At 40.6% G+C, this 23,369-nt stretch overlaps 1 protein-coding gene across 1 annotated transcript in view; it reads left to right on the top strand.

Moving 5' to 3' along the window:
- iars1 (isoleucyl-tRNA synthetase 1) overlaps positions 1–23,369 on the top strand; it is a 58,020-nt gene that overhangs the window by 26,282 nt on the left and 8,369 nt on the right. The window contains exons 14-27 of the mRNA XM_061832565.1: positions 137–263; positions 2,946–3,019; positions 3,151–3,345; positions 4,221–4,307; positions 4,648–4,731; positions 6,903–7,047; positions 7,547–7,667; positions 7,776–7,867; positions 8,781–8,858; positions 9,296–9,417; positions 11,050–11,152; positions 11,247–11,330; positions 15,198–15,372; positions 20,077–20,189. Of these exons, the coding sequence (XP_061688549.1) occupies positions 137–263; positions 2,946–3,019; positions 3,151–3,345; positions 4,221–4,307; positions 4,648–4,731; positions 6,903–7,047; positions 7,547–7,667; positions 7,776–7,867; positions 8,781–8,858; positions 9,296–9,417; positions 11,050–11,152; positions 11,247–11,330; positions 15,198–15,372; positions 20,077–20,189 (1,600 nt within the window). The remainder of the gene's footprint in view (positions 1–136; positions 264–2,945; positions 3,020–3,150; positions 3,346–4,220; positions 4,308–4,647; positions 4,732–6,902; positions 7,048–7,546; positions 7,668–7,775; positions 7,868–8,780; positions 8,859–9,295; positions 9,418–11,049; positions 11,153–11,246; positions 11,331–15,197; positions 15,373–20,076; positions 20,190–23,369) is intronic.

Genomic DNA, 23,369 nt, shown 5'->3' with positions numbered 1-23,369 from the left:
CACAGGGGACAAAATGTTGCCAAAAACCTCTTTTAAATTGTGTGTCAAAAAATCTACTATTGGGATTGTTACCCTGTTGTGCAAAAGAAAACAAAAGAACAGCCAAAACACTCATCATATCCTCAATGTCTTGCAGGGTTCCAGATTTCGTGCGTGAGAAGCGCTTTGGCAACTGGCTGAGGGATGCGCGTGACTGGGCCATTTCTAGGAACCGTTACTGGGGCACACCGATCCCCATGTGGGTCAGCGATGACTATGAGGAGGTCAGGAGAACGCAAGATAAGACGAAATGAATAAAAAAAATCAGCAGGCACTGACCATGACAAGGCACTAACAGTTAAATGCAGGAATTTGCACAACTTTGGACGCGCATCCACTCTTGGTATTTTTTATTTATTGCTCAGTCTAGGTACAGCTTTTTATCATGCATGATATGCATTGTCATTTAGGTTTTGGATGATCCTAGTTTCATGCGTAGCGTGACTGCATATTATATGCCGTCCGCTTTCCCCCGGGCTCCATTATAGGGTCCCTCCATAAACTAAACTCATGCATAATTCATTTATATAAACAGGGACCTAATGCGTTGAGGTTTCTCATCATAACGGCGAGGGTAACTTCTGAGGAGTACAATGCAAACAGTGATGGGATGGAAAGCAAAGAAGATAATGGAAGTTGGAGAAAAGAATAAGTTACACTACAAGGAACATGAATAAAAATGCGGTACAACCATCAAAGTTGAAAACGTTTCATTGTATGAAGCTAGTTGTCTTCGGTTTTCTAATTTCACAACCATTTTTCTCTCAGGTAATCATGTAATGTGTCCCAGATTTGAACTGTCAGCTTCATAAAACTAAATAGCTCAATAATAAATAAAATTAAGTGAAACTACACACCTTTGTCCAAATAATGCTGGGTGGAAAATGTATCTGAGCCGTTTTTAAATTTCTGCATAAATTGACTATTAAATGCATTGTGAGCTTTATTGAAATCACAAGAATACACAGTCTGCTTAAAAAATACCATCAAAACATTTATCTCGTTTGATATTTTTATTGAGTGTAATGTAAACAATAACAGGACAGAAGGAAATTGTGAGTCAACCCTTGAATTTAATAACTGGTTGACCCTCCTCTGGGAATTATAACCTCAACCAAAGGTTTCTTCTAATTGCCCAGCAGATGTGCAACAACGATCAGGGTTAATTTAGGACCATTCCTCTCTACAAAGCTGACGCAGTCCAAGAAAATTCCCGCAATGTCTCTTGATCAGCATCTCCATCGGGTTGAGGTCAGGGCTTCAAGTGAATCACTCTAAAGCGGGTTTTTATTTTGAAGCCATTCTGTTGTTGAGTAGTTTCACTTATTTTGTATCGTTGTTTTATTGGAACACCCGTCCTATTTTTTTTTTGGCCCCTAGTGGAGTCGCCCTTTGGACAAGTCTGAGTGTTGCTGTCACTCTTGTGGTCACTTTTGCGAGAGTTAAGGGGAGTCTTGCACAGGGTGCCATTCAAGCAAGTAGCACCATTGATCACAGTCAATGCCAGCTGACAGTGTCAAGTTAATTGAACTGAATAGAGCGCTCACAATTGGGTTGTTGGAGGTTTTTTTTTTTTTTTTTTTGTAATGAAGTGCTGGTCCCTGGGCAGAAAGACAGACGCCTTCCGACCTCCTTGCTGGAAATATCGCTGTGACTCTTTCCAGAACACTCCTTGGTACCAGTCTTAAGACTGGCAAACTCGCACACTCAAAAAGAGTTACCTTGTGGTTGTCAGTATAATTTTCTTCCCCCAGTTGCCATTGTTTTGGTTCTGTCACTTCTAGGCCCATGTGTCTTATATTTTGTTTCTTATGTTACGCTCTTAGTGTTTGATGGGGTTATCAGCGCCTTTAGGGCATGCTATATACATTGTGCTGCCAGAAGTAGAGCAGAGCCTATAGGCAGACTCTCTGCAGAGAAGACTTAATGAAGTTATTCTGAACTTGTGCTCGTTCTCATGGGCCTAATTTTATAGTGTATATTGATTTATATATAAATAGTATAAAATGCACTGCAAATCCTGACCTAGCTCGCTGCTCATAACATTGAGTACAACGTCATGAGCTGTATCAAAAAGTTGGCCTTTACAAGTTTTACAAACAGATCTTCCCCTGCATTTATCCATCCTTCCATTATCTGAACCTCTTATCCTCACAGGAGTGTTGGCGCCTAACCTAGCTATCTTGGGGCAGGAAGCAAGTACACCCTGAACTAGTTGTCTTCCCCTGCAAAGATAATAACTAACCCTTCTCTTAAAGGACCTAGAACATCTTCATGGACTATAGTTCACTAATTTTCACTATTTTTAGCTCAAGATAATGAAACCGGGAGCCGTTTTTCAAACTGTTTTCTAGCAATTGGAGTTATGCGGATTCAACTTCTGCAACTAGTTGAAATAATTCCTCTCTAATAGACGTCTTGCTTTACTTTTTGAGGTTAGCCAGTACTTTGAATTAAATTGACTCATAAGTGATTAGGTTTAGCATATGGGAATATTGTATGTTATGGCCCTGGGATGTAACCAATTATTAATTTCAAGTAATGTATTAGATGCTCTCAGTATAATACACTACAGCAGTGGTTCCCAAACCTTTTTTGCAGTCCTCCCCTTTTGGAGGGGAATTTATATTCAGCCCCCCCAACACACTCTCTCACAGTCATTCACGCACACGCACACACTTTTTCTATACATTGCTTAGCTTGCAATAATCAATTATCATTGTAGTGGTCACTTTTTCAGTTGAAAAATAACAACTTCATTAAGCCACCATGAATAAACAAAAATCTAACTTTATTTTCAAAAAAAATTGTCTTGAATTTCTGCAGCCACTTCAGTGGCTGGTGTGGACTTTTTTTGTTGTATTTTTTTTAACCTTTATTCAATATTCCCTATGTGTATTGATCAGGTGGTGTGTGTCGGCTCCATTGGAGAACTGGAGGAACTCACTGGAGTCAAAGTAACTGACCTGCACCGGGAGAGGTGAATGATTAAGTAGAAAGCCCTATATTGGCACACAACTTTACGGTGCAATCATGATAATTCTATCATTGAACAGCCTAAAAAAGCAAATCAGTTGTAATTTCATGGCTCTTGCGCCGCCCCTTCCCCAGCATCGACCACCTGACAATCCCCTCACGCTCTGGCAAAGGTGTCCTACGGAGGATCACGGAGGTGTTTGATTGCTGGTTTGAGAGCGGCAGCATGCCCTATGCCCAGGTGCACTACCCCTTCGAAAACAGGAAGGAATTTGAGGACACGTTCCCGGCAGACTTCATCGCTGAGGGCATTGACCAGACAAGGGGCTGGTAAGTGAATGGGAATGAGGCATTGTTGCATGTGTGGCACCGATCCAGTCACTCATCCTGACCTCATTGGAGCACACAGGATAGCATTAACAGATAGCTAGTGATAGCAAATATGGAAGACTACGGGGTTCCTTTTCTTATCCCGTATTTCCTCAAAAAGTTCCCTCTGCGCTAAAAGACACTGTCTCAATAATTCATCCCATGAGTCATCCACTTAAATAAATGCCCCATGATTTCTACTTCACTCCTACTGTTTCAGGCTGGTGCATCTATCAAAATGTGATAGTGTGCAAACTTATTAATGAAAAGTTACTTTTTAATCGCTTATATACACATTTGCAAGGCTCGAAATAACTTGTTTGAGGAGTGCATTTGCTAATAAAGGCTTCATTTGAGAAGGAACTTTCTAATTTTGAATAGCATTTTTTTGCAGGTTAACCCCACAGGCACCTGAAGCAGGGGAGTGGTATATCAAGAGATTTTGTAGGGTAGAGACCACCTGTCAGGCCTTGACAACTATAATCTGCTTCTTTTTGTGGAGTGAATGGAGCCACCAGTCACCTAACAGCACATATATCTCGAGTTTGTGCTTGCAAGTCAAAGCAAAAACCAATTGACTCCTTACATCTCGAGGCACCGCTGTATATGGCGGTACTTTCTTCTAGCAGCCATGTTTTGCCAATGATTCATGGTCAGCAGTTGTCATGCTAATGCAAAGCAATACGCTGTCTGGTCATCCCAAAGTAGAAGTGTACACATGGTGAGCAGTGACTCCCCCAATTCAGTCGGATTTTATGAGTTTAGTTTTAATTTGTGGAAAGATTTAATAATTTTCCATAATGTTTTAAAGTTTCTTTTTTTGTGTCCCTCTGTAGGTTCTACACGCTGCTGGTACTCTCCACAGCCCTATTTGGCAAACCACCCTTCAAAAATGTCATCGTTAACGGCCTGGTACTTGCTAGGTCAGTCTTCAGTCTCCTCCTTTTCTTGCCAACATTCTTAAATTCTTGTACATCCCCCTGCATGTTCACCTGCTGCTGTTTAAGATCATGGCATTATCTGTGCTGTGACATTTAGCCCCGTAGAGCTACTAGTCAGTTGTGTCTCCCCTCCTCTTCTTCCTCCTCAGCCCTGGGCTGTAAACGCAGCACCATGCTCATAGGCGTGCTGACCTGGAAGGGCTCTGCTAATTTGAATGCCAAGTGCGCGGTTACTTAGAAGGACAGTATTTTTATGCATGCATGCTTGTGTACACGTGTATATGTGTGCACATTAATGCCTTTGCCCAACTTAACCCCGCAGCGATGGACAGAAGATGAGCAAGCGGAAGAAGAACTACCCGGATCCAGGCCTCATAGTGCAGAGCTACGGCGCCGATGCCCTCAGGTCAGCTCTTGTGCTTGAGTGTGACCAAGTGTGATTGTGCGTTTCTGAAGCATGAATAGCTCTGTGTGTGTGTGTGTGTGTGTGTGTGTGTGTGTGTGTGTGTGTGTGTGTGTGTGTGTTAACCTACCTTATGTTTTTGCTGGCATGGTTTTGAAAAAATCATGAGCTACTCCTAACTGTCACAGTTCTCCATACTGTATACACCCGCACTCATACAAATGTTACATGCATACTAACGTGCACATTCCTCTTCTGCCCTAAGCAAAAGAAGTGCCGTGGCCATATGGCCTAATGAATAAAGTACCATACACTTCTACCATATGTTCATATACACAGGCAGAAGAGTGAGTTGCGAAGAGAAATATAACTTCTTGTTTCTCTCTGAAATAAAATAAAATTTAATTCACTCTTTATTCGCCCTGCAATGGAATAAGTCTGGTTTTATAATACAGTACAACCTCTGTTCTCGACCACAATCTGTTCCAGAGGGCGGTTCAAGAAGTGATTTGTTCAAAATCCGAATCGATATTTCTCATTACATTTCATGAAAAAAGAAATAACGTGTTCCAAGCCCAACAAAATTAGGCTTTTTAAAGCATTTTTTTAGCTTTCCCTGATAATAAACTGGATAGTCCAAATAAATGTATACTTTAAATGATTTATATAATAAAATAATTTAACATATATATTTATTTTTTGCTTAAAATGTATGCTTTAGTAGTAGAGTAGGCTAGGCTGGGAGTGCATTGCTGTATCTGTAGCGACCTGGCTCCCAGCCTTGTAGACTTTTTTTTTTTTTTATTAACTTTAAACAAGCAATAATGAGGGGGAAAAAAGAAAAACAAACACATTTTTTTTTTTCAAAAAGTAACATACCAAAACATTAACTCATGACTTGAGTTAATGAACTCTTTGAAACAAAAAATAAATGCAGAAATGCTCATGCAACAGAGAATTATTAAAGTCCCCAAGAAATAAGCAATGCAAAACTATCAACTACTGTATCAAATCTTTTCGGTGGGGGTGACTCTCCCCCTGGAAGTTCTTTTCCGAAAGAACTTATCTAGTGTGACTTCTTAGGAGCCATGATCGGGGGTTAATAGTCCTCAAGAGGGAAAAAAAACTGTCAGTAAATGGCAAAGTATGACTGGCAAACTGTACTGTATGTACGGAAGAGTGAGAATAGTCAGCTTTCCGAACTATACATACTATGTAGTCTGCATACAGTATAATTGATTGAAAAGGAACTAAATAGCAGCAGCTGATTACTGCTGTATAATTTTATTGTATTACATCTGTTCATTTTAGCTCATCTCTTACTTTTTTACCAATGTGTGCTTGTTTCTCTCAATAATATCTGATACATATTGTGCACCCTGGAAGCATCTGCACAGTTAAGTATTCATGGTGGTGCGGGAAGACATTTCACTTCGAGCCTTATTACTACTACAAATTTAACTCTGATGCGTTTGACACCACAACTCCTGCATGTCCTTTAAGGAATGACATTCCTAGTTTATTTGAAGTTAATGATTAGTTTCTATCTTTCAAAACTCAAGAGATCTACTCTAACTCAAGTTAATAGCATCGATAGGTGTCTGAGACGTTCCCATTTCTCCCCCCAAAATAAGGCTTTTCTATTCACCTCCTTATTGTTTGTATTAAACAGATGTTGTGCTCTTGGAAACGCGTAGTGGTCACACTCCACACAGTTTCTGTCTCTGTACCTAAGGTCATCTGGATGGATGAATTTATATAGATTCATTGAGTGCAAATAGACCATGTACATGTCATAACTGAAGTACAGTGCGTATAGAAAGGAAATACCCCCTTAAATTTTTCACTTCAGAATCAGCTTTAATGGCCAATATGTAACAACACACAAGGAATTTGACTCCGGCAGACATTGATGTTGCGGACGGAGAATTACAATGCCATACCAAAGCACCAAATTTAGTACTGCTGTCACTCTTTTGGGCTAAATGCCTTTGATTAACATACTCAACTTTACGGTATTAAACGGCAAGTCTATATTGAGTGTGCGTGTCGGCACAACTCCTAATCAATGTGTTTGATTAAAGAGGCTATAAAAGTGTCTTTTTTGATAAAGAAGAAAAGCTCTGTATAAATTGCTGGAACTTGCTGAGTTTTTACCATCCATCTCATTACAGATTGTACCTCATCAACTCCCCAGTCGTGAGAGCGGAAAACCTGCGTTTCAAAGAAGAGGGCGTGCGAGATGTGTTGAAGGATGTCTTCCTACCGTGGTACAATGCCTATCGCTTCCTGGTCCAGAATGTGCAAAGGTTACAAAAGGTACGACTGCTTAATGAATATCACAAAATGTCACTTCTCTCCAAACACTCCCAGAACTCATCCTTTAGAGCCTCCACTCCCAGGTTTTAAAAACACAGACCAGTTTGATTGCGTCGCAATCTCGGCGTAATAAATTCAGTTCTCGTTGGTACAGAATGGTAATTACCTTTGTTTAATAGCATGAAATAATATTGTAAAAAGGTGCAGTAATTAGTCCCTATCATGTTGTTTAGCATGCAACAATGCATTTGTGTGTGACTTTATTATTATAGTTTAAAAAAAACCACCCTCGTAAGATTAAAAAAAAAAAAAAAACACTAGCTGCATACTCTTTATCCTGAAGATGCAATTCGGTATTGGACCTTAACTAGTTACTTCTACTTGCCTCGCTATTACATTGCTTTTCATTTCTGTAACCTATGAATGGTACTTTTGAAATGCTTTGTTCCTGTTGTGCTGCTGTGTGGCAATGCTTGTCTTTGTGTATGATTGTGCCCAGGAGGACAGCATTCAGTTTTTGTATAATGAGAACACTGCAAAGCAGAGTGACAACATCATGGACAAATGGATCCAGTCGTTCATGCAGTCCCTCATCCAGTTTTTTAAGGCAGAAATGGATGGTGAGAAGACTGTCCAGGCGCTTTGATTACTTTGTGTTTGACATCTTTAGTGCTGGTTTACAGTATACTTTTTGAGGATGCGAGTGCTAACTTTCGTCTGTCTTTCAGCATACCGCCTGTACACAGTTGTGCCTCGTCTGGTCAAGTTTGTTGATATGCTCACCAACTGGTACGTCCGTACTAATAGACGTCGTCTAAAGGTGAGTTGACTGGTCAGGTTAAAGACCCCACTCTGTTTTGCACAAGTGATTATTGTATCGTAGTCCTAGTCAGCTGACATTTTGTGTGTTTGTAATAAGATTATCCAAATGTTGATCATTTACGACAATTTTATCAAATATATACATACAATTTGTACAAGAGAATCTATCTGTTCTGTTCAGCATCGTACAGTACTCGTGCAGTACTAGTCATCTCAAACAATCTGCTTTTTTTTTTTACCTGGCCAAATCTTACAGAGTTTTAGAAAGAACACCGAACAATACAAATTTTAGAGCTAACAGATGACAGAACTTAATGAAGATTCACACATGGTTGGTGAACTTGGGGACAAACGAGAGAAAAGCAAAAACCAATGACAAAAGTCTATAAGGACACCTGTTAGAATGCATCTGAATATTTTATTCCATCCAGGTTATTGCATTCTGAGGTCACTGGGTCGATCACAACTGAAATTGTTCCAAAAAAACGAGGAAAAATTAAGTTAGTGACTCCCCACCACATGTCAAGCAATTGACTGCCACCCCAACTATACAAACTCACAGCAACGGAAAAACTGCTTCCTCCGGTGTTCTAGGTAGAGAAGAAAAAGGGTAGAGAAATGAGGGCAAAACAACCACAGATGTTGGAATCATGTTGGGGAAATTCGGAATCAACAAGGGAGCGCAAAAGGTGGTAGCACACACATTTATTTAAACAGACAAAATAGAAATTACACAACAGTATACATGTATATATGTTTTTTTTTTAAGTCTCATCACTGGACATTTTTTTTAGTTAGCAATTTTGTCGATATTGGTAGCGTTCTGTTGGACAACTATGTGTTTGGACACTTCCCTCCTGTTCACTGCTCCATGGGGGGAGGAATTAGATTGACGTGTGTGAACTTTGCAGGGCGAGAGTGGTACCGAGGACTGTCTGTGGGCGCTGGAAACCCTCTTCAGTGTTCTGTTCTCCATGTGCAGGCTGATGGTGAGTCATAACAGCTTTTGTGAAAGCGTGACTGGGTAAAAGAAAAATATCTTTTGTTGAGTTGTTTCTTTGTGTGTGGGAGATACTAATCGTACGAAGATGGAAACGTGAAATGTGTTTTCAAAGCGATGAATAATAACACGTGAGCAATTTTTAACCGAACCTAGATCAATCCAGATTGTATGTGAGCTTTATAAATTCATCATCATGCTTGATGTGCACTGCTGGCAGAACTCTGTTTGAACTTTTGCTCATAAAATCTCTGGAAAAAATGTGTTCGATATGCTTTGGAGGGGAAAAAAAAACATTTAAAGCTCCTTTTGACTTTTGGACCTCTGCATTGGGAAATGTAAATGAACCGCAGTTCCACAGCATCAAATAATCTTCCTCTCATTTTTACCACTATTGCTTTGCTTTTTTTTCTCCTTTGCCCCCAGGCTCCTTTCACACCCTTCATCACGGAGATGATGTACCAAAATCTGCGTAACCTGGTCGACCTCACTTCTCTGGAGGAGAAAGACACTGGCAGCATACATTATCTCATGCTGCCCCAAGTCAGGTGGGGGGAAAATCCCTTCATTAAACAAAAATTAGTTGAGTGTCTAATTTTAAATGTAAACTGATAAAACTGCAGTGGCTAACATGACGGCAATGTTCCCTCGAAGCTGCGCGTATGATGATGTGGTCTCTGTGGACAGACATTCTGCATTTTGCGCACACACACAAAAAAAATCTTACCCACATTGAAAGTATGACAGAAAAATTACATTTTGTGCCATTTTGCAATGTGATTCAATGAATGAAGGATGACTCGTTGCTACATTCAATGGCAGAATTCACATACGTACTGTAATGCCCTTGGTAATGGGCAATGAGGAAAATGAGTTCTTTTAGTCACTTTTTATTGAACACTTCAGCAGCACACCGAACTCTCTCTAACAACGAGCTGCTGCTCGGCCACACTTCACTCTCCCACCTAGCTGGCCCCCTCCGCTCTTAAAGGGGTAGATTTATAATTACAGATGTTACAGTACTTATGCAGCCCATCAATGTGGTTTACAATGACAGCGTGCTTATGCAACGCCCACCACCGAGGCTTTAGTTAGCAAAGCAGTCTGGGCAATGTACAGCGAAGACAAGCTAGACATGCTGCTTAGGTTTACTCTCGATAATAATGGCAAACTTAAAAAAAAATGCTTTTGTTTTAAGATGCAATGACTGTTTTACTATATGCAAATAGAACAAAAAGCGGCGGAACTGGACAAGATTATCTTTTTTTTGAGTGAGAAATGTTTGATCTGAAAAGTATTGCAATGCCAAAGTAGAAGGTGCAGGATGAGACGGTGTGTAATGTTAAAATTCCATCTTGGCACTCCCTGGGATGGGATATCATTGTGAATTGAAAAAATTAATGAAATAAAGTTGGAAGCAGCCTTTCAGATTCGTAGTTGAAATTGGTTTGGTTTGGTTAGCAATGTATTTTTTTGTGCAGTTAAAAGAAAAGTGTAACATTTTCATTGTATGTTTGGAAAAAAAAACCCTAACCCTATGTCCACAGAATAAAGGCTTGAGTGAAAGACTAGTTGGCGACATTAACATTTTATTTTCACATCACAGTGGGTACTGATTGGTCACTGCTTCTCTGTTTTTTTTTTCATTTTTTATTTTTATCATCTGTCTTTTTACTGTTACATCCTGACTAATGCAACGGTGTAGGCTGTTTGTTAGCTAACGATAACGGATTCCCTTTCAGCTCAGCGCCCTTTTGTTAAATTTCAGGAGCGACTTACGTAATTGGCAAGTGACCTTGCTGCACTCTTATTTTGAGTAAAATATTTCCGTTGCTTGAGCTACAACTGCTTGTTTGCTCAGCTGACCGACGACTATTTAATTTCACGGTGCTTCAGTGCTGCTTGAGCAATCAAATGAGACTACATACACATTCTTCATTTAGATGTACTTTATCAATTTTGCTCTTCATTTTTCTGAGAGGGGCCTATAAATGCCTGCATCACCCTTACCAGGAAGAGCGTCGTGCTTTCAAACCCACTCTGAAATGCACACATAAACAAATCTACTATACCGCTCAAATGCACAGATCACATAAATGACCGTTTGAGTCGAGTGATAATTTGTTTACCTATGCTGGGATGCCGCATGTTTTAAACTCGTCTGTATCTGCGTTTCACAGAGAGAATTTGATTGACAAGCGCATCGAAAACGCTGTCTCTCAGATGCAGTCGGTGATCGACCTGGGGCGGGTCATCCGTGACAGGAAGACACTGCCAGTGAAGGTAAATCATCCATTTTGTCAAATGCAGCTCCAACACGGCGTCTATATGTTGCGTTGAACATTTGATTGACTGCCGTGACTGTCATGTGCCTCAGTATCCACTGAAGGAGGTGGTTGTCATTCATCAGGACTCAGACGCCCTGAAAGATATCCAGTCGCTACAGAAATACATCCTGGAAGTAAGTCAATGCATTCATCATGTCAGTGTTACAGCTAGCACAGTATCCTGTGAGTAATGGCGCATGACCATTGGACATGACTCATCGCTTACATTCCCAACATATTAGGTAGACTTGTGGGTCTTTTTCAGCAACTAATGTTGGATAGGTTAAAAAAAAAAGTCTGAATGGGTGTTTGTGAATGCGGGGAACCCAAATCTTGAGATCTCGTTGAAAAACCAAAATATTAAGTAACCTCTGGCTAAATTGGTAGAAAAATGCCGAAAACATGAGAAACGCCTGTAGGCAAAATAACACCACATTGTGGTCAAAATATTAGGTACACCTGTCGTAAAAATACGGCATCACTACAAAAATGACATCAGTGAAAAGCATCCAATGTAGTAGATGATATTTTGTTGCCTTCACATTTTGCTGTCATGTTGACAAGAACAAAGGGAACAGTTGGCTTGGTTTGCTTCTATCAGAATTTTAGCTTTTGGGAACACATACACGACCATCGGCTTTCTCACATCTCAGCGCTTAAGCAGCTGAGAAGACGTCTTCAACAAATGGCCTGTTCCATAGAATGGATGAGAATAAGCGCCTCACACCCCAGCGGTGCATGACCTCCCATCTCCTTAGCTCTCTCCTGGCAACTGTATAAAATGAAAGCCACATATAACGAGCCCGCTTAAAACTTAGCTCCATCATTCAGTCAAAAGAAGCATATCAGCAAGTCAGTCGCGTGAAATGTCTGTCTCAGCCAATTTGCAGCACAATTGAGAGGACCACCTTAGTACCCGCCGGGGACCTTGAGCAGTATTTGCCTAATCACATATGAATTTTTCTCGTATTTCCCTCATTAGTTGGGGAAGAATAGAACGTATAGAATGAACCAAAAAGGGCTGCCAGCTCTACTGGGCACGTAGAGATGGAATTGCTGAGTGACTGTTTGATTTCACGGTGGACTCGGTCTGTGACACGATGTCTCTCCAGTGTGGACTTCATTTGTTTCTTAAATTGAATCGCAGAACGCTTAAGTTTGAAATTGTTGTGTTGGATAATGCTTATTTTTTCGGACTCTTTAGTCCTACAGAACACCGAAGGCCACTGAACTGTCACACATTATGTACTCAAAGAACGGGGTGATCACTTCCAAGAGCCCCTTAAATATCCACATCCTGTTGTACATTCTTGTCGTCTTTTAATTTTTATACTCTCGGTACAGCAGCCAGGGGACTTTGCTATCTTCCTTGACAGTCGCTGTGTATTGGTTGTGGTTCAGTAAAAAAGTAGTGCAGTACAGTGTGTGTGTATATATATATATATATATATATATATATATATATATGTTTGGAGCCTCAAAATATTGTATTCCGGTAAGAATACCAGGGGCTGCAGTCTTGTCTGTTACAATGAATTAGATATACAGTATGTGTGAGTGCCAATCACTGGGTTTTTGAGTGTGAGTCACTGAGTGTATTTTCTTTTTTTTTTTTTTTAATTGTCGGGTTCACTTACCTTCTGCCGCTTGCTTTGCAATGGGGCTTAGATTTTTTTCTGACAATATTCTGAACGGTATTCATTCTTTCTTGTTGCAGTTCAAATCGCAATACCATCGTTATTTATAGCCACCTTTACGGCAAGTGAGCTCCGGTCCCAGTCCAGATTGCGTTTATACTTTGGAGGTGTGTAGAGGGGTGGTGATAGCTCCATAAGCTTCTGTATAGAAGTAGTGTGTGACATTACCGTTATGGCTCACTGGTGAATACAACACGAAGAAAAATGCTACATGGTAGAGTGGTGACATTATTTCTAACAACATTAAAGGATGTCTTTGTTGCTTTCTTGTATAGAGCTCGTGCACCCACGTCATTAAATCACTTGATTTTGTTGACCTCGCCATTTTGCCGGTTGAGCAAAGCATTGTTAAATGCCAAGTTGGTTGGAGACGACACGAAAATGTCTTATAGCATGACGCCCAGAGTCTTGTCCGATACCATTAGACATATAGAAGGTGACCCATATTTAATGCCGAAGTCGATGTTATCTCCGATAAGTAATTGGACTGTTAATTCGCTTCCGCTTGTCTTGGACAACTGGATATACACATTGATGTGGTGAGTAAGTCATCGAGATTTACACAGAAAAGTTTGAAAGTGTATAAAAGTCTGGACGCATACGAATATTTTATTGCTACATCTGTTCTCATCAGGAATAAATCCCACATAGTGATGGTTTTGACGGCTCGTGAACGCAGAAGCGTACGGCCACACTTTGACCTTTGCCGGAATCCATCGATCTTTTCAGCTAGTATTCAATGCAAATACCAATATTTAAATAAATTACCCCTGGTTTTAGACAAACCTGCAATTATTAACTATGATTGGGGGAAAAAAAGAGGGCACTGAGTCGGCTCCTCTGTACACGGAAGCGTATCGCTGCATCCATGACGTTTAATTGCCGAAATCCATCAATCTTTTCTGGTGTTTTCATCTGGTATTCCATAGAATGATCTCTTAATCTGTCTCGCCTGTTGTGACAACCAGCAGCACAACGGGTCTTGGGTATTGTACATATTCTCCTCTGGTTCAAAGTCTCCCCCAATGTTGAGCCGCTCCGTTTGACCGGCACAATGGCGCCGTGAAAATGGTGACGTCACATGCATGAGCTCTATACTTTGCTCCCCTTTATGCCACCAGTTTCATGACCTCAATGGAAAAGTGCAGAAATAGTACTAGCTCAATATTTTGGGACCCTGTTTTAATGAAAACATGAAAAAAAAATCTAAATCAAAATAGGAGGAAACTTTTTGCTTGGTATAAACTGTTATTTGTTCAAATACTGCCCCTTGGACTAATTGATAGTATGTCTCAATTATCATCACCTGCTTAAAAGAAATCAATGCCTCCGTTTTGTCCCCATCAGGAAAAAGCGTAGTTCAGGCGAGCCCCTGTCTTCTAGCGGCCACATAACCCAGATTTGAATGTCTTGAATGCGTAGTTCTCTATCACTGTAATAATGATAATATAGATGGAGCTATTCTGCAAATAGCAAAAAAAAAGTGTGATTAAGTGATCCCCTGCCTTGAAATGTTTATAATTGCGTATATTAATAGTTTTAATTATCCATCTATCCATTTTCTGAGCTGCTTATTTGTGCGAGGGTCGCGGGAGTCCTGGAGCCTATCCCAGCTGTCAACGGGCAGGAGGCGGGGTACACCCTGAACTGCTTGCCAGCCAATTGCAGGGCAAATTGAGACAGACTTGCACTCACAATTGTAATCACACCAAGGGGAAATTTAGAGTGTCCAATTAATGCAAGTTTTTGGGATGTGGGAGGAAACCAGAGTGCTCATAGAAAACCCTTGCAGGTTTGGGGAGACCATGCAAACTCCACACAGGCGGGATTGAACCCCGGTCCTCGGAACTGTGAACTTAACAGCTGCACCACCGTGTCGCTCACTTTAAATTATGAGTATACCAATACTTCTGATTCAAAACAGTTTAACATAATGTTAAAGTCCCCTCACAACATCTCCCTTTAAATAAATGGTTTCTAGAATGTTTGATTTCATAGTGAAAGGAGAAGTGGATGTGTACATAACATGTGTGTGGGGTGAAAGCTGTGTTCTCTGTCTTCTACTTTCTCTTGCTAACAACCCAGACTAAATTTAGCTCCTCCATGACATTTAAAGCTTGTGTCTCAGTTTAGGTCTCTCAGGTGTATCACTACCGCTGAGTTCCTTGACATCAGTCAACTACTTTCCTATTAGACCTGACTTTGGTGCATTGTGTGACATTTTAGAACTCTATTGCTAACTCAATAAACCATCAACCAAAATGTTGCATGCAATTAAGAGTTCATCTCTTTCTTCTATTCCAGGAGCTCAATGTGCGCCAGCTGACCATCTCGACTGACAAAGACAAGTACGGCATCCGTCTGCGGGCTGAGCCAGACCACATGGTGCTGGGCAAGAGGCTGAAAGGGGCGTTCAAAGCCATCACTGCTGCCATCAAGGAGCTCACCAGTGAACAGCTCGAAGCCTTCCAAAAGAAAGGTACGGCCGTTGAGTCCAGTTAAGATGGTACATTTAAAGGTTAATTTCAAGATTTCTCCTGTCAGATAGTAAGAACGCTTTCTTAGACATCTTCTCAGCCGTCAAATGAGACCACTTGAACCATTTATTTAAACTTCTTTTCTCCCATACGGTTTTGAAGTGTTACTTTTAAGTCGCTGTGGTAAGTGGAAATTGGTAGTAGCCAATGTGTGTCAAACAAAGATGTGGTTAGACGCCACGGTAGTTAAGCCATTGACTGAAACAATAGTGGACACCACATTATGGACAAGCTCACTAATGGCCCAAAAATCTAAATCATGTTTCATCATACCTACATAAAGAAAAATGTCACAAAACAATCAAATGGTCATATGTCAAGTCAGCTGAAACGCCACATTAGTTAGTACACACAGATTTTACATCACAGAGGAAGACAGGCTGATAAATAATATTTGAAGTGCATTTTGGGTGCCTGTATACATTTTTTTGGCTTTGCTAAATTTCTGAGACTGCGCACATATTTCGGGTCTCTGTGACCATAATAAAGGTACAGTACTCTTTATAACGAACCAATGTCCATCCCAAAGTGTGAAACCCGTGTCCAAATGAACATAAAGCTTGTAACCGATCCCTCGTGGCGGCAAGTAAATGCACTGCTGTCCGCAGTAAAGCGGCACAAGGTATTTCGTCCTTCCAATTAAGCGAGAAGAAAGGAGCTGAGAGCCCCGAGGCCTCATGGGAAGGATGCGGCCGAGGTCATCTGGACTGTGGGAACTTAGCTTTGCCATTTATTTGCACGTTTGAAGTCCAGTCCAGTAGGTTGGCCGATGGAATGAAGGTGAGACATGCAGTATGGGTATAAGCGACTTTAAATTGATCATGATGCATTTGAGTGAGGAAAAGCCGATTTTAGGACAATTTCACCACGGCTTACAGGAATCTTGTGTGTGTCAATAAATGGACGCTTAGTTCCTGCATCGCTCACTTTTGTCTTAATTGCAGTGAAATGATCTCAAAGAATTAACCGTTCCCTGTTCAATCTGGACCAGGCAGGATTGCTGTGAAGTAGGCCTTTGATGGTTACATTGCCATATCAAAGTGACCCAGAAGAGGGATAAAAGAGCCAAAGCAAATCACAGGACAGCCTGATGATCGCCACGGATGATGTTAGGAGCAAGACTCTTTGTAAAGACCACTTTGTACAGCGCCCGCATTGCATCACGTGACCATTCATTCCCTTGCGCAGTACCTCTGCATAGCTTGTGCGTAACTTGTTGCGCAGTGAAACCAGCGGAGCGCATCTCTCAAGATTGGCCCATTTTAGTCATATGCTATGATGACATCATCACTCTTCCTCCCAGCCACACATACCACCCATGTCGCCGCCTTCTCGATCGATTTTGCAGCATCATTAAACGTACAGTATCATTTGGTCATTGAGGACCTGGCTTTCAGTAGGTATAGCAAATCAACTACCTTCTTCTACCAGATGAAAAAGATATCCATATTAGAGGCTTACATGTGTCAGGTAGACCAGAAGAACCTCATCTATCCTAACCAGACTTAACCGTTGTAATGGTCTTCTGACTGGACGGCCCGAAAAAAAGCATAAGAGTTGCACTTCAATCAAAAGGTTTCAGCTCAGTTCTGAAGCCTCTATACTGGCTCCCAGCTTTAAAATAGAGTTAAAAGTTCTGCTTCAGGTCTATAAATCATGAAATGATTTAGGCTTTGAATATATAAAACAGATGTTCGTGGAATATAAACAAAATAGGACTCTGAGGGCTACAGAACCAGGTCAAATAATGGAGCACAAAGTCCAAAGGAAACATGGTGAAGCAGTTTTGGCGAAGCAATTCACTAGTTGAATAAATTGCAGCAGAAGGCAAGTCAGCAAATGTTTTAAATCCACAGTAAACATTTATTTTCTCATGTTTATGATGGTCTATTTTAAAAAATTTCCTCTTTTAAACTTTCTACATTCTTGTACGCAGGTTTCTATTTATTCTTATAAGAGATATTTTTAAGATGTCTTTTTTGTCCTCTTTCTTTAAATGCTTGCTCATGTAAAACACATTGAGTTATCAACAGTACGAAATGTGCTGTGTCAATACATTTAGCTTTTTTTGCCAAAACAATAATTCAAAATGCCAAAAGCAATACAGCAATGCAAGGGATACATTCTGGATCCCCTCATAATTGCTGAAAATCAACAGTATAGAGACTATTTCAAATATTTTTGTTCACAGTAAATTTAGCTTTAACCCTTCCCACATCGTTTGAACACATTTTAAGTTATTAAAGCACACTTTTGAAATGTATTTCAACACCAAAAAAATTTTAGAAAATACTATATATATATATTTCAGTATGGGTAGCACGGTGGATCACCTGGAAAGCATTGGCCTCACATTTCTGAGGTCTGGGGTTCAATCCCAGACACACCTGTGTGGAGTTTGCATGTTCTCCCCGTTCCTGCGTGGGTTTTGTCCGGGCACTCCAGTTTCCTCCCACATCCTAAAAACATGCAACATTAATTGGATACACTCTAAATTGCCCCTAAGTGTGATTGTGAGTGCGGCTGTTTGTCTCGATGTGCCCTGCAATTTGATGGCAACCAGTTCAGGGTGTAACCAGCTTCCTGCCCGTTGACAGCTGGGATAGACTCCCGCGACCCTTGTGAGGATAAGCGGCTAAGAAAATGGATTGATGGACTATCGTATGTCTTAGATATGTCCCTTTAAGAGGCGGGGTCTGGTAGTGTGACAGTGTGGCGAGCATTAGATTTATTTTAGAAATGCTGTGACTGTTCCTCTCCTTTTCTACATGCATGGGTAGAGCCCAAAACGGACTTTTTGACTCAAGAAGTTGACTGCAAATGCCTTTGTTCCCATTTGTGTGGTTCTTGACAGCACAGGGGAAGGGGAAGACTGGGTTTTTCCCAGGAGGTCCGCTTTCCTCTGAGATCCCAAAAACATGGATGGTAGGTCAATTGAGGACTCTAAATTGTTCGAAGGTGTGACTGTGACTATATATGGTTGTTTATACGTGCCCTGCAATTGGCTGGCAACCAGTTCAGGGTGTACCTTGCCTTCTGCCCAAAAATTGCTTGGATAGGGTCCAGCACTGCCGTGGCCCTTGTGAGGATAAGTGGCCCAGAAAATGGATGGATGAATAGATGGGTGGTACGTCTTCAAATGAAGAAACCGTGGGCTGGTTTTTAGGCCGCCGACATCCTTTACACATTAGATAGTTAACATTTCCCCACGTCGCCATGGACACGCTGACACTCAACCAAAGTCTGCTCGGTTGCTGGGGCGAAGAAGGGTTCCAGCTGACTCAGAGGACGGCTAAGTAGGCGCTTCGATCTCACTACAAGGGCAAGGCGGCAAGCCGTCTGAGGAGGCGTAGCAGTGAGGCCTCATGTCAAAAGCATATAGTTAGCAGTTTGGTTACGGAGCTCACAGCAAGCACAATCACTCTCATTTTTACAAGACCCTTCCTCCTGCACGGATGGCTGCATAGCTTTATTCTAGCCAGAAAAAATGTTTTGTGTTTTTTTTTCTTGGTTTCTTCTGCCTTTATTCCTCATCTGTAACTTTGTACATACCAATTTGATGGGATGCCCAAGAGTAAATTGTAAGGAAAAGGAGGGAATCAAAGCACAGAGCTGAAGGATTAGACAAGAAGCGGCGTAACTTGCTCCCCCTCTTGCTTCAGGGCGTCCAGGAATGAAGAGGACCATGTGGTCATAGTTTTTTGTGAGAACATAGACATGCTTAATTGGTGCCCCTGGCAGACTTGAAACAGGAGGAGGTTGATGATTGGTCACGTTGTTTTGCAATTGGTGTAAATGCAGCCAGGAATCTTGTTCTTTTGAGGAAATCCTCAATACAAGTAAAGACAAACTCAGGGTTGAAGATGTCTTCATTTTGTGTGATTGAAAGTGCTGTATCAGGAACTTTTTTTGACAGGATCAGGCTACTTTGATATAATAAAAACTGCTAAGAGCCACCAACCAGGTAGGTTTATGGTGGTATCCTACACCTTGGGCTCCTTTGTCGAAAGTTTTAGCAGGTCCTTTAGTGTGCTACTCCGAAACTGGGGGTGAGTTACTAAAAAAAATTCCCAAGATTAAGCTCATTGATTTCCACTATCACGATGGAGGGCAAATAAATTGTGAAGCAGTTCCCCTCCATCCCCTCATCCCCATGTCTGCGAAAGTTTACTTGCCCTGACTCCTCACAGTTTATGGCACAAGTATTAAATGGCTCATTTTCTGCTCTGTTTCCTTCTGGCTTCAACTGTACACATTAAAGCACAGGCTCCATCACACTATGGATATATCCTGCTATTTGTTCATAAGAATGTGAAATTTTGAAAAATGAAAAGAATCTAATCACTTGCAAAGAGCTCCGCAGATGTGCTACTCAAAATCACGTCACACAACAATTGTGCTGTCATAAGGTTCACAATTGGCTTTAGAGCACATTAACATGGTATTGAATGAGAATATCCGAAGCCCATCAGGGGCAATCATTGCCTTTTGTGGACTGCTTTGATGAATGTAGACCAATTGTTTTGATTCAGTTCTTCCTCAACAGTGTCCATAGAATACAAGCTCTCGGAAAATTATGATAAGGACGACGTCCACACCGTGTAAATCAGCTGACGTGCTGTGCGTTTGTGGGGGTCACTTTTCAGGTTCCATCATGGTGGATGGGCATGAGCTTCACGAGGAGGACCTTAGGCTGATGTACACGTTCGATCAGAGCTGTGACTCAGCCGCACAGTACGAAGCTCACTCTGATGCACAGGTGAGCTGTTGACATGCAATACTAGTCTTATTGAATGCTAACAATGGAACATAAATCAATTGCTCACATGCATAATTTCGCCACAATTAAGCAGCTTTGGGATTTTTTTTTAAACTGTAAAAAAAACCATCAAATGAGCATATAAATTTCCTTGATTGACTGTGGGAAAAAATAATTTAAAATAATTTTAATTGGCAGAAAACCTGTCCTTTCCTGTGATTTTATTTTATTTTTTATAAATGGGCTGAGAGAAAAGTTAAGTTCCATGCCAGTGTTGTGCCATATAGAGTTGAGGTAATCAATAACCGTTTGCTTCATTCATTACATTGTTAATAAGTTCCCTGATCCCCAACCGGGGTAAAAAATGTAAATAGTTTTAATAATAATGAATTAAATCCTTGGGCATTTGTCCACTAAGTTCCTAAAATAAAAATAATGGAAAAAGGTATGGAATTATACACAATAGCACAAAATAGATTTTAAACTTTAGTGTAGTTTACATAAAATCAGGGATTCATAAAATCAAATTAATAGAATATTGTTGATGATAAACAAAACTGATTGTAATGCACCAATATTTTGGTAAGCGTTATACGCTGGTCCCGGACTCAAGTGAAAATTAACAAAGGATTATTATTTTCAAAGGAATGGGAGACTCACCATAATGCAGATAAGCGCTGTAAAAAATGAATGTATGAAATGGGATGATCTTTGTCTAATTTTCCAAACTCCCCTTTCTCATGGTCACGTTGCATTGAACAGAGCAATGGAGGCGTTTCTATGTGTAAATGTAAGCTGGAACTAATGCCATGATTTATTGATAATCAATTCATGCCCAGCCCTAGTAAAAGTGAAATATGCATTACGATCTTCTCCTGTATTCCACGCAGCCATAACAAGTCAGTGCTAGACAAATGGCAAACATTTTGACGTGACAGTGAAGTCACGCTACACGTCTACTTTGTGGCGTGGCGAACAAATCATGGCGTTGCTGCCCTGACATTCTTTAGTACGATGCAGGGAACGTGGACACCAATTCATCTGGCTTTCCCACAGGCCATCACTAATCATTGCTCTGGGGAGCGTATCCACAGCGCACGGCTGCACCTTAATACCAGTTTACTGAGCCGGCTTTTTAATTCGCCACTGTTGTCACTCTCTCCAACTGCCCCTCAGTCTCCATCTGTCTGCCGGGCTCTCGGCTGCGTGTTGCTTACGTACATCTTCAGCCCCCTGTCATTGTGCCCGCCCCACCCCTCAACCCCCATGGCACCTTTCTGCAGATTTCCTCATATACTCATTCTCACAATGAGTAAAGTTAGTAATGTAGCTGAGACTGCTTTCAAATATTCTTATAATAATACGATATTCTATTATTATAATATTAAAAAATTACGATGGTCCTAAAAGGCCATTGTCCATCTCATGTAATTTGTAGGCTGTACACGATCAGGATTTGTGGGCCGATCACCTATCAGCGAGTTTAATAAATGAAAAACGATTACCGATCCCATCACAAGATTAACCGTCTCTGGACCAGATAACATTTTGCAGAGAGAAAAATCTAATACTTTCAGAAAATGATACTCTGGACTTGAAATTTTTGATTATATTAAACCTGTTGCAAATTTGCAACCCTTGCCCGGAAAGGGTTAAGCAATGAGTCTATTTAAATGACGTATTCCTTTACCGTATATACTTGTGTACTTAATTTCTCAAAAAATATTTATTTACAATTAATAATGTATCTTTTCTTCATCTACTTATGCTATTGAGGCAACGTGATAGACTACTACCAACCACTTGCTATAGCACTAGAATGCTAGGCTATGTAACGTTTTGTTGCCTGCTGATGAGCTCTATTGTATTAAAACTACATGAACATACCTCAAGCTAGCCTTACACGAACCCCTTCTCCTGTCCTGACCACCAACATGTTTTCCTTCCCCATTTTCTTCTTATAATACTGTTGGCGGAATCCACTCTTGTCATCCCCATGGTAACGAGTGTATCCGGTCGCATTTGAGTTGACAAGATAAATTATGAGATTAAAACCAATCAACCAATCATCATAAAATGCCGATTATCGGCCAATTCAAATCAGGCTGATAAACTCTGCGTAAAATCGAGTAATTTGCTTTGTACAATATCCTGAATATATTTTGTAATTTGGTTATGTTCTACGATAATACTGAGCCCGTTTCCCCGACTCATTATGTTCATATTAAGGGAATGAGAGGTCTTGAATTGGACCAAAGAGTCCTTAAAAAATGTATCTTAAAATCTTAAATTTGGCTTCCTAAGTCCAGGGATATTACTTTTTAACATCCATAACTGGCACCCAAGCGTAAAACCAATTAACCACCATTCATCCATTTTCTTTGCTGCTTATCCTCACGAGGGTCACGGGGAACACAAACAGCCACACTCGCAATAACACCTAGGGGCAATTTAGAGTGTCCAATTAATGTTGCATGTTTTTGGGACATGGGAGGAAACTGGAGTGCCCGGAGAAAATCCACGCAGGCATGAGGAGAACATGCTAACTCCACACAGGTGGGTCTCGGATCGAACCCGGGTCCTCAGAACTGTGAGGCCAACGCTTTACCAGCTGCTCCACCGTGCCGCCTCAATTGACAACCATTAATTTAAAAACAAATGTCAAATGCGGTGTGCCTCGCTAGTCTCCTTTACTAACAGTAACTGTTTTACAAATGTAAAAAGATGTTAACTACTGTAATTAAGTAAACTACAAATCCAAAACATTTAAATGACAAAAGGCGTAGTTTGATGGTAACAAAATAATGAATATGCATAACGTCTATCGTATTTTTATCTTCAGATGTTCTGCTTATAAGCCCTTTGTTAAGGCCGCTGCTCCTTTAGGGATAAATGTGTCGCCGATTTTTTTTTTTTTTTTTTTTTTAAATGACAAAGCAAAAGAAAATGTTAAAAGTACATTTTTGAATGTGAGGTCTTGTATTTTTTTGCAACCTTTGAGGCTTGGGTTGGGGTTTGGCCTATTGCTCAATCCCTGACATGTTGTTTACACTGTAGAGCTTTCACCGTAAGATGTGCATAATACTTTATACTGTAATGGGAAAGAAACATTGTTTTTAATATGTGTGCCACTGAATTAAACCTGCCATTGAATAACCTAAATTGGAAGTGTACAGCACG

This window comes from Syngnathoides biaculeatus, chromosome 10, assembly GCF_019802595.1.
Source record: "Syngnathoides biaculeatus isolate LvHL_M chromosome 10, ASM1980259v1, whole genome shotgun sequence".
Lineage (NCBI taxonomy): Eukaryota > Metazoa > Chordata > Actinopteri > Syngnathiformes > Syngnathidae > Syngnathoides > Syngnathoides biaculeatus.
This window is presented reverse-complemented; position numbering and strand designations above follow the sequence as displayed.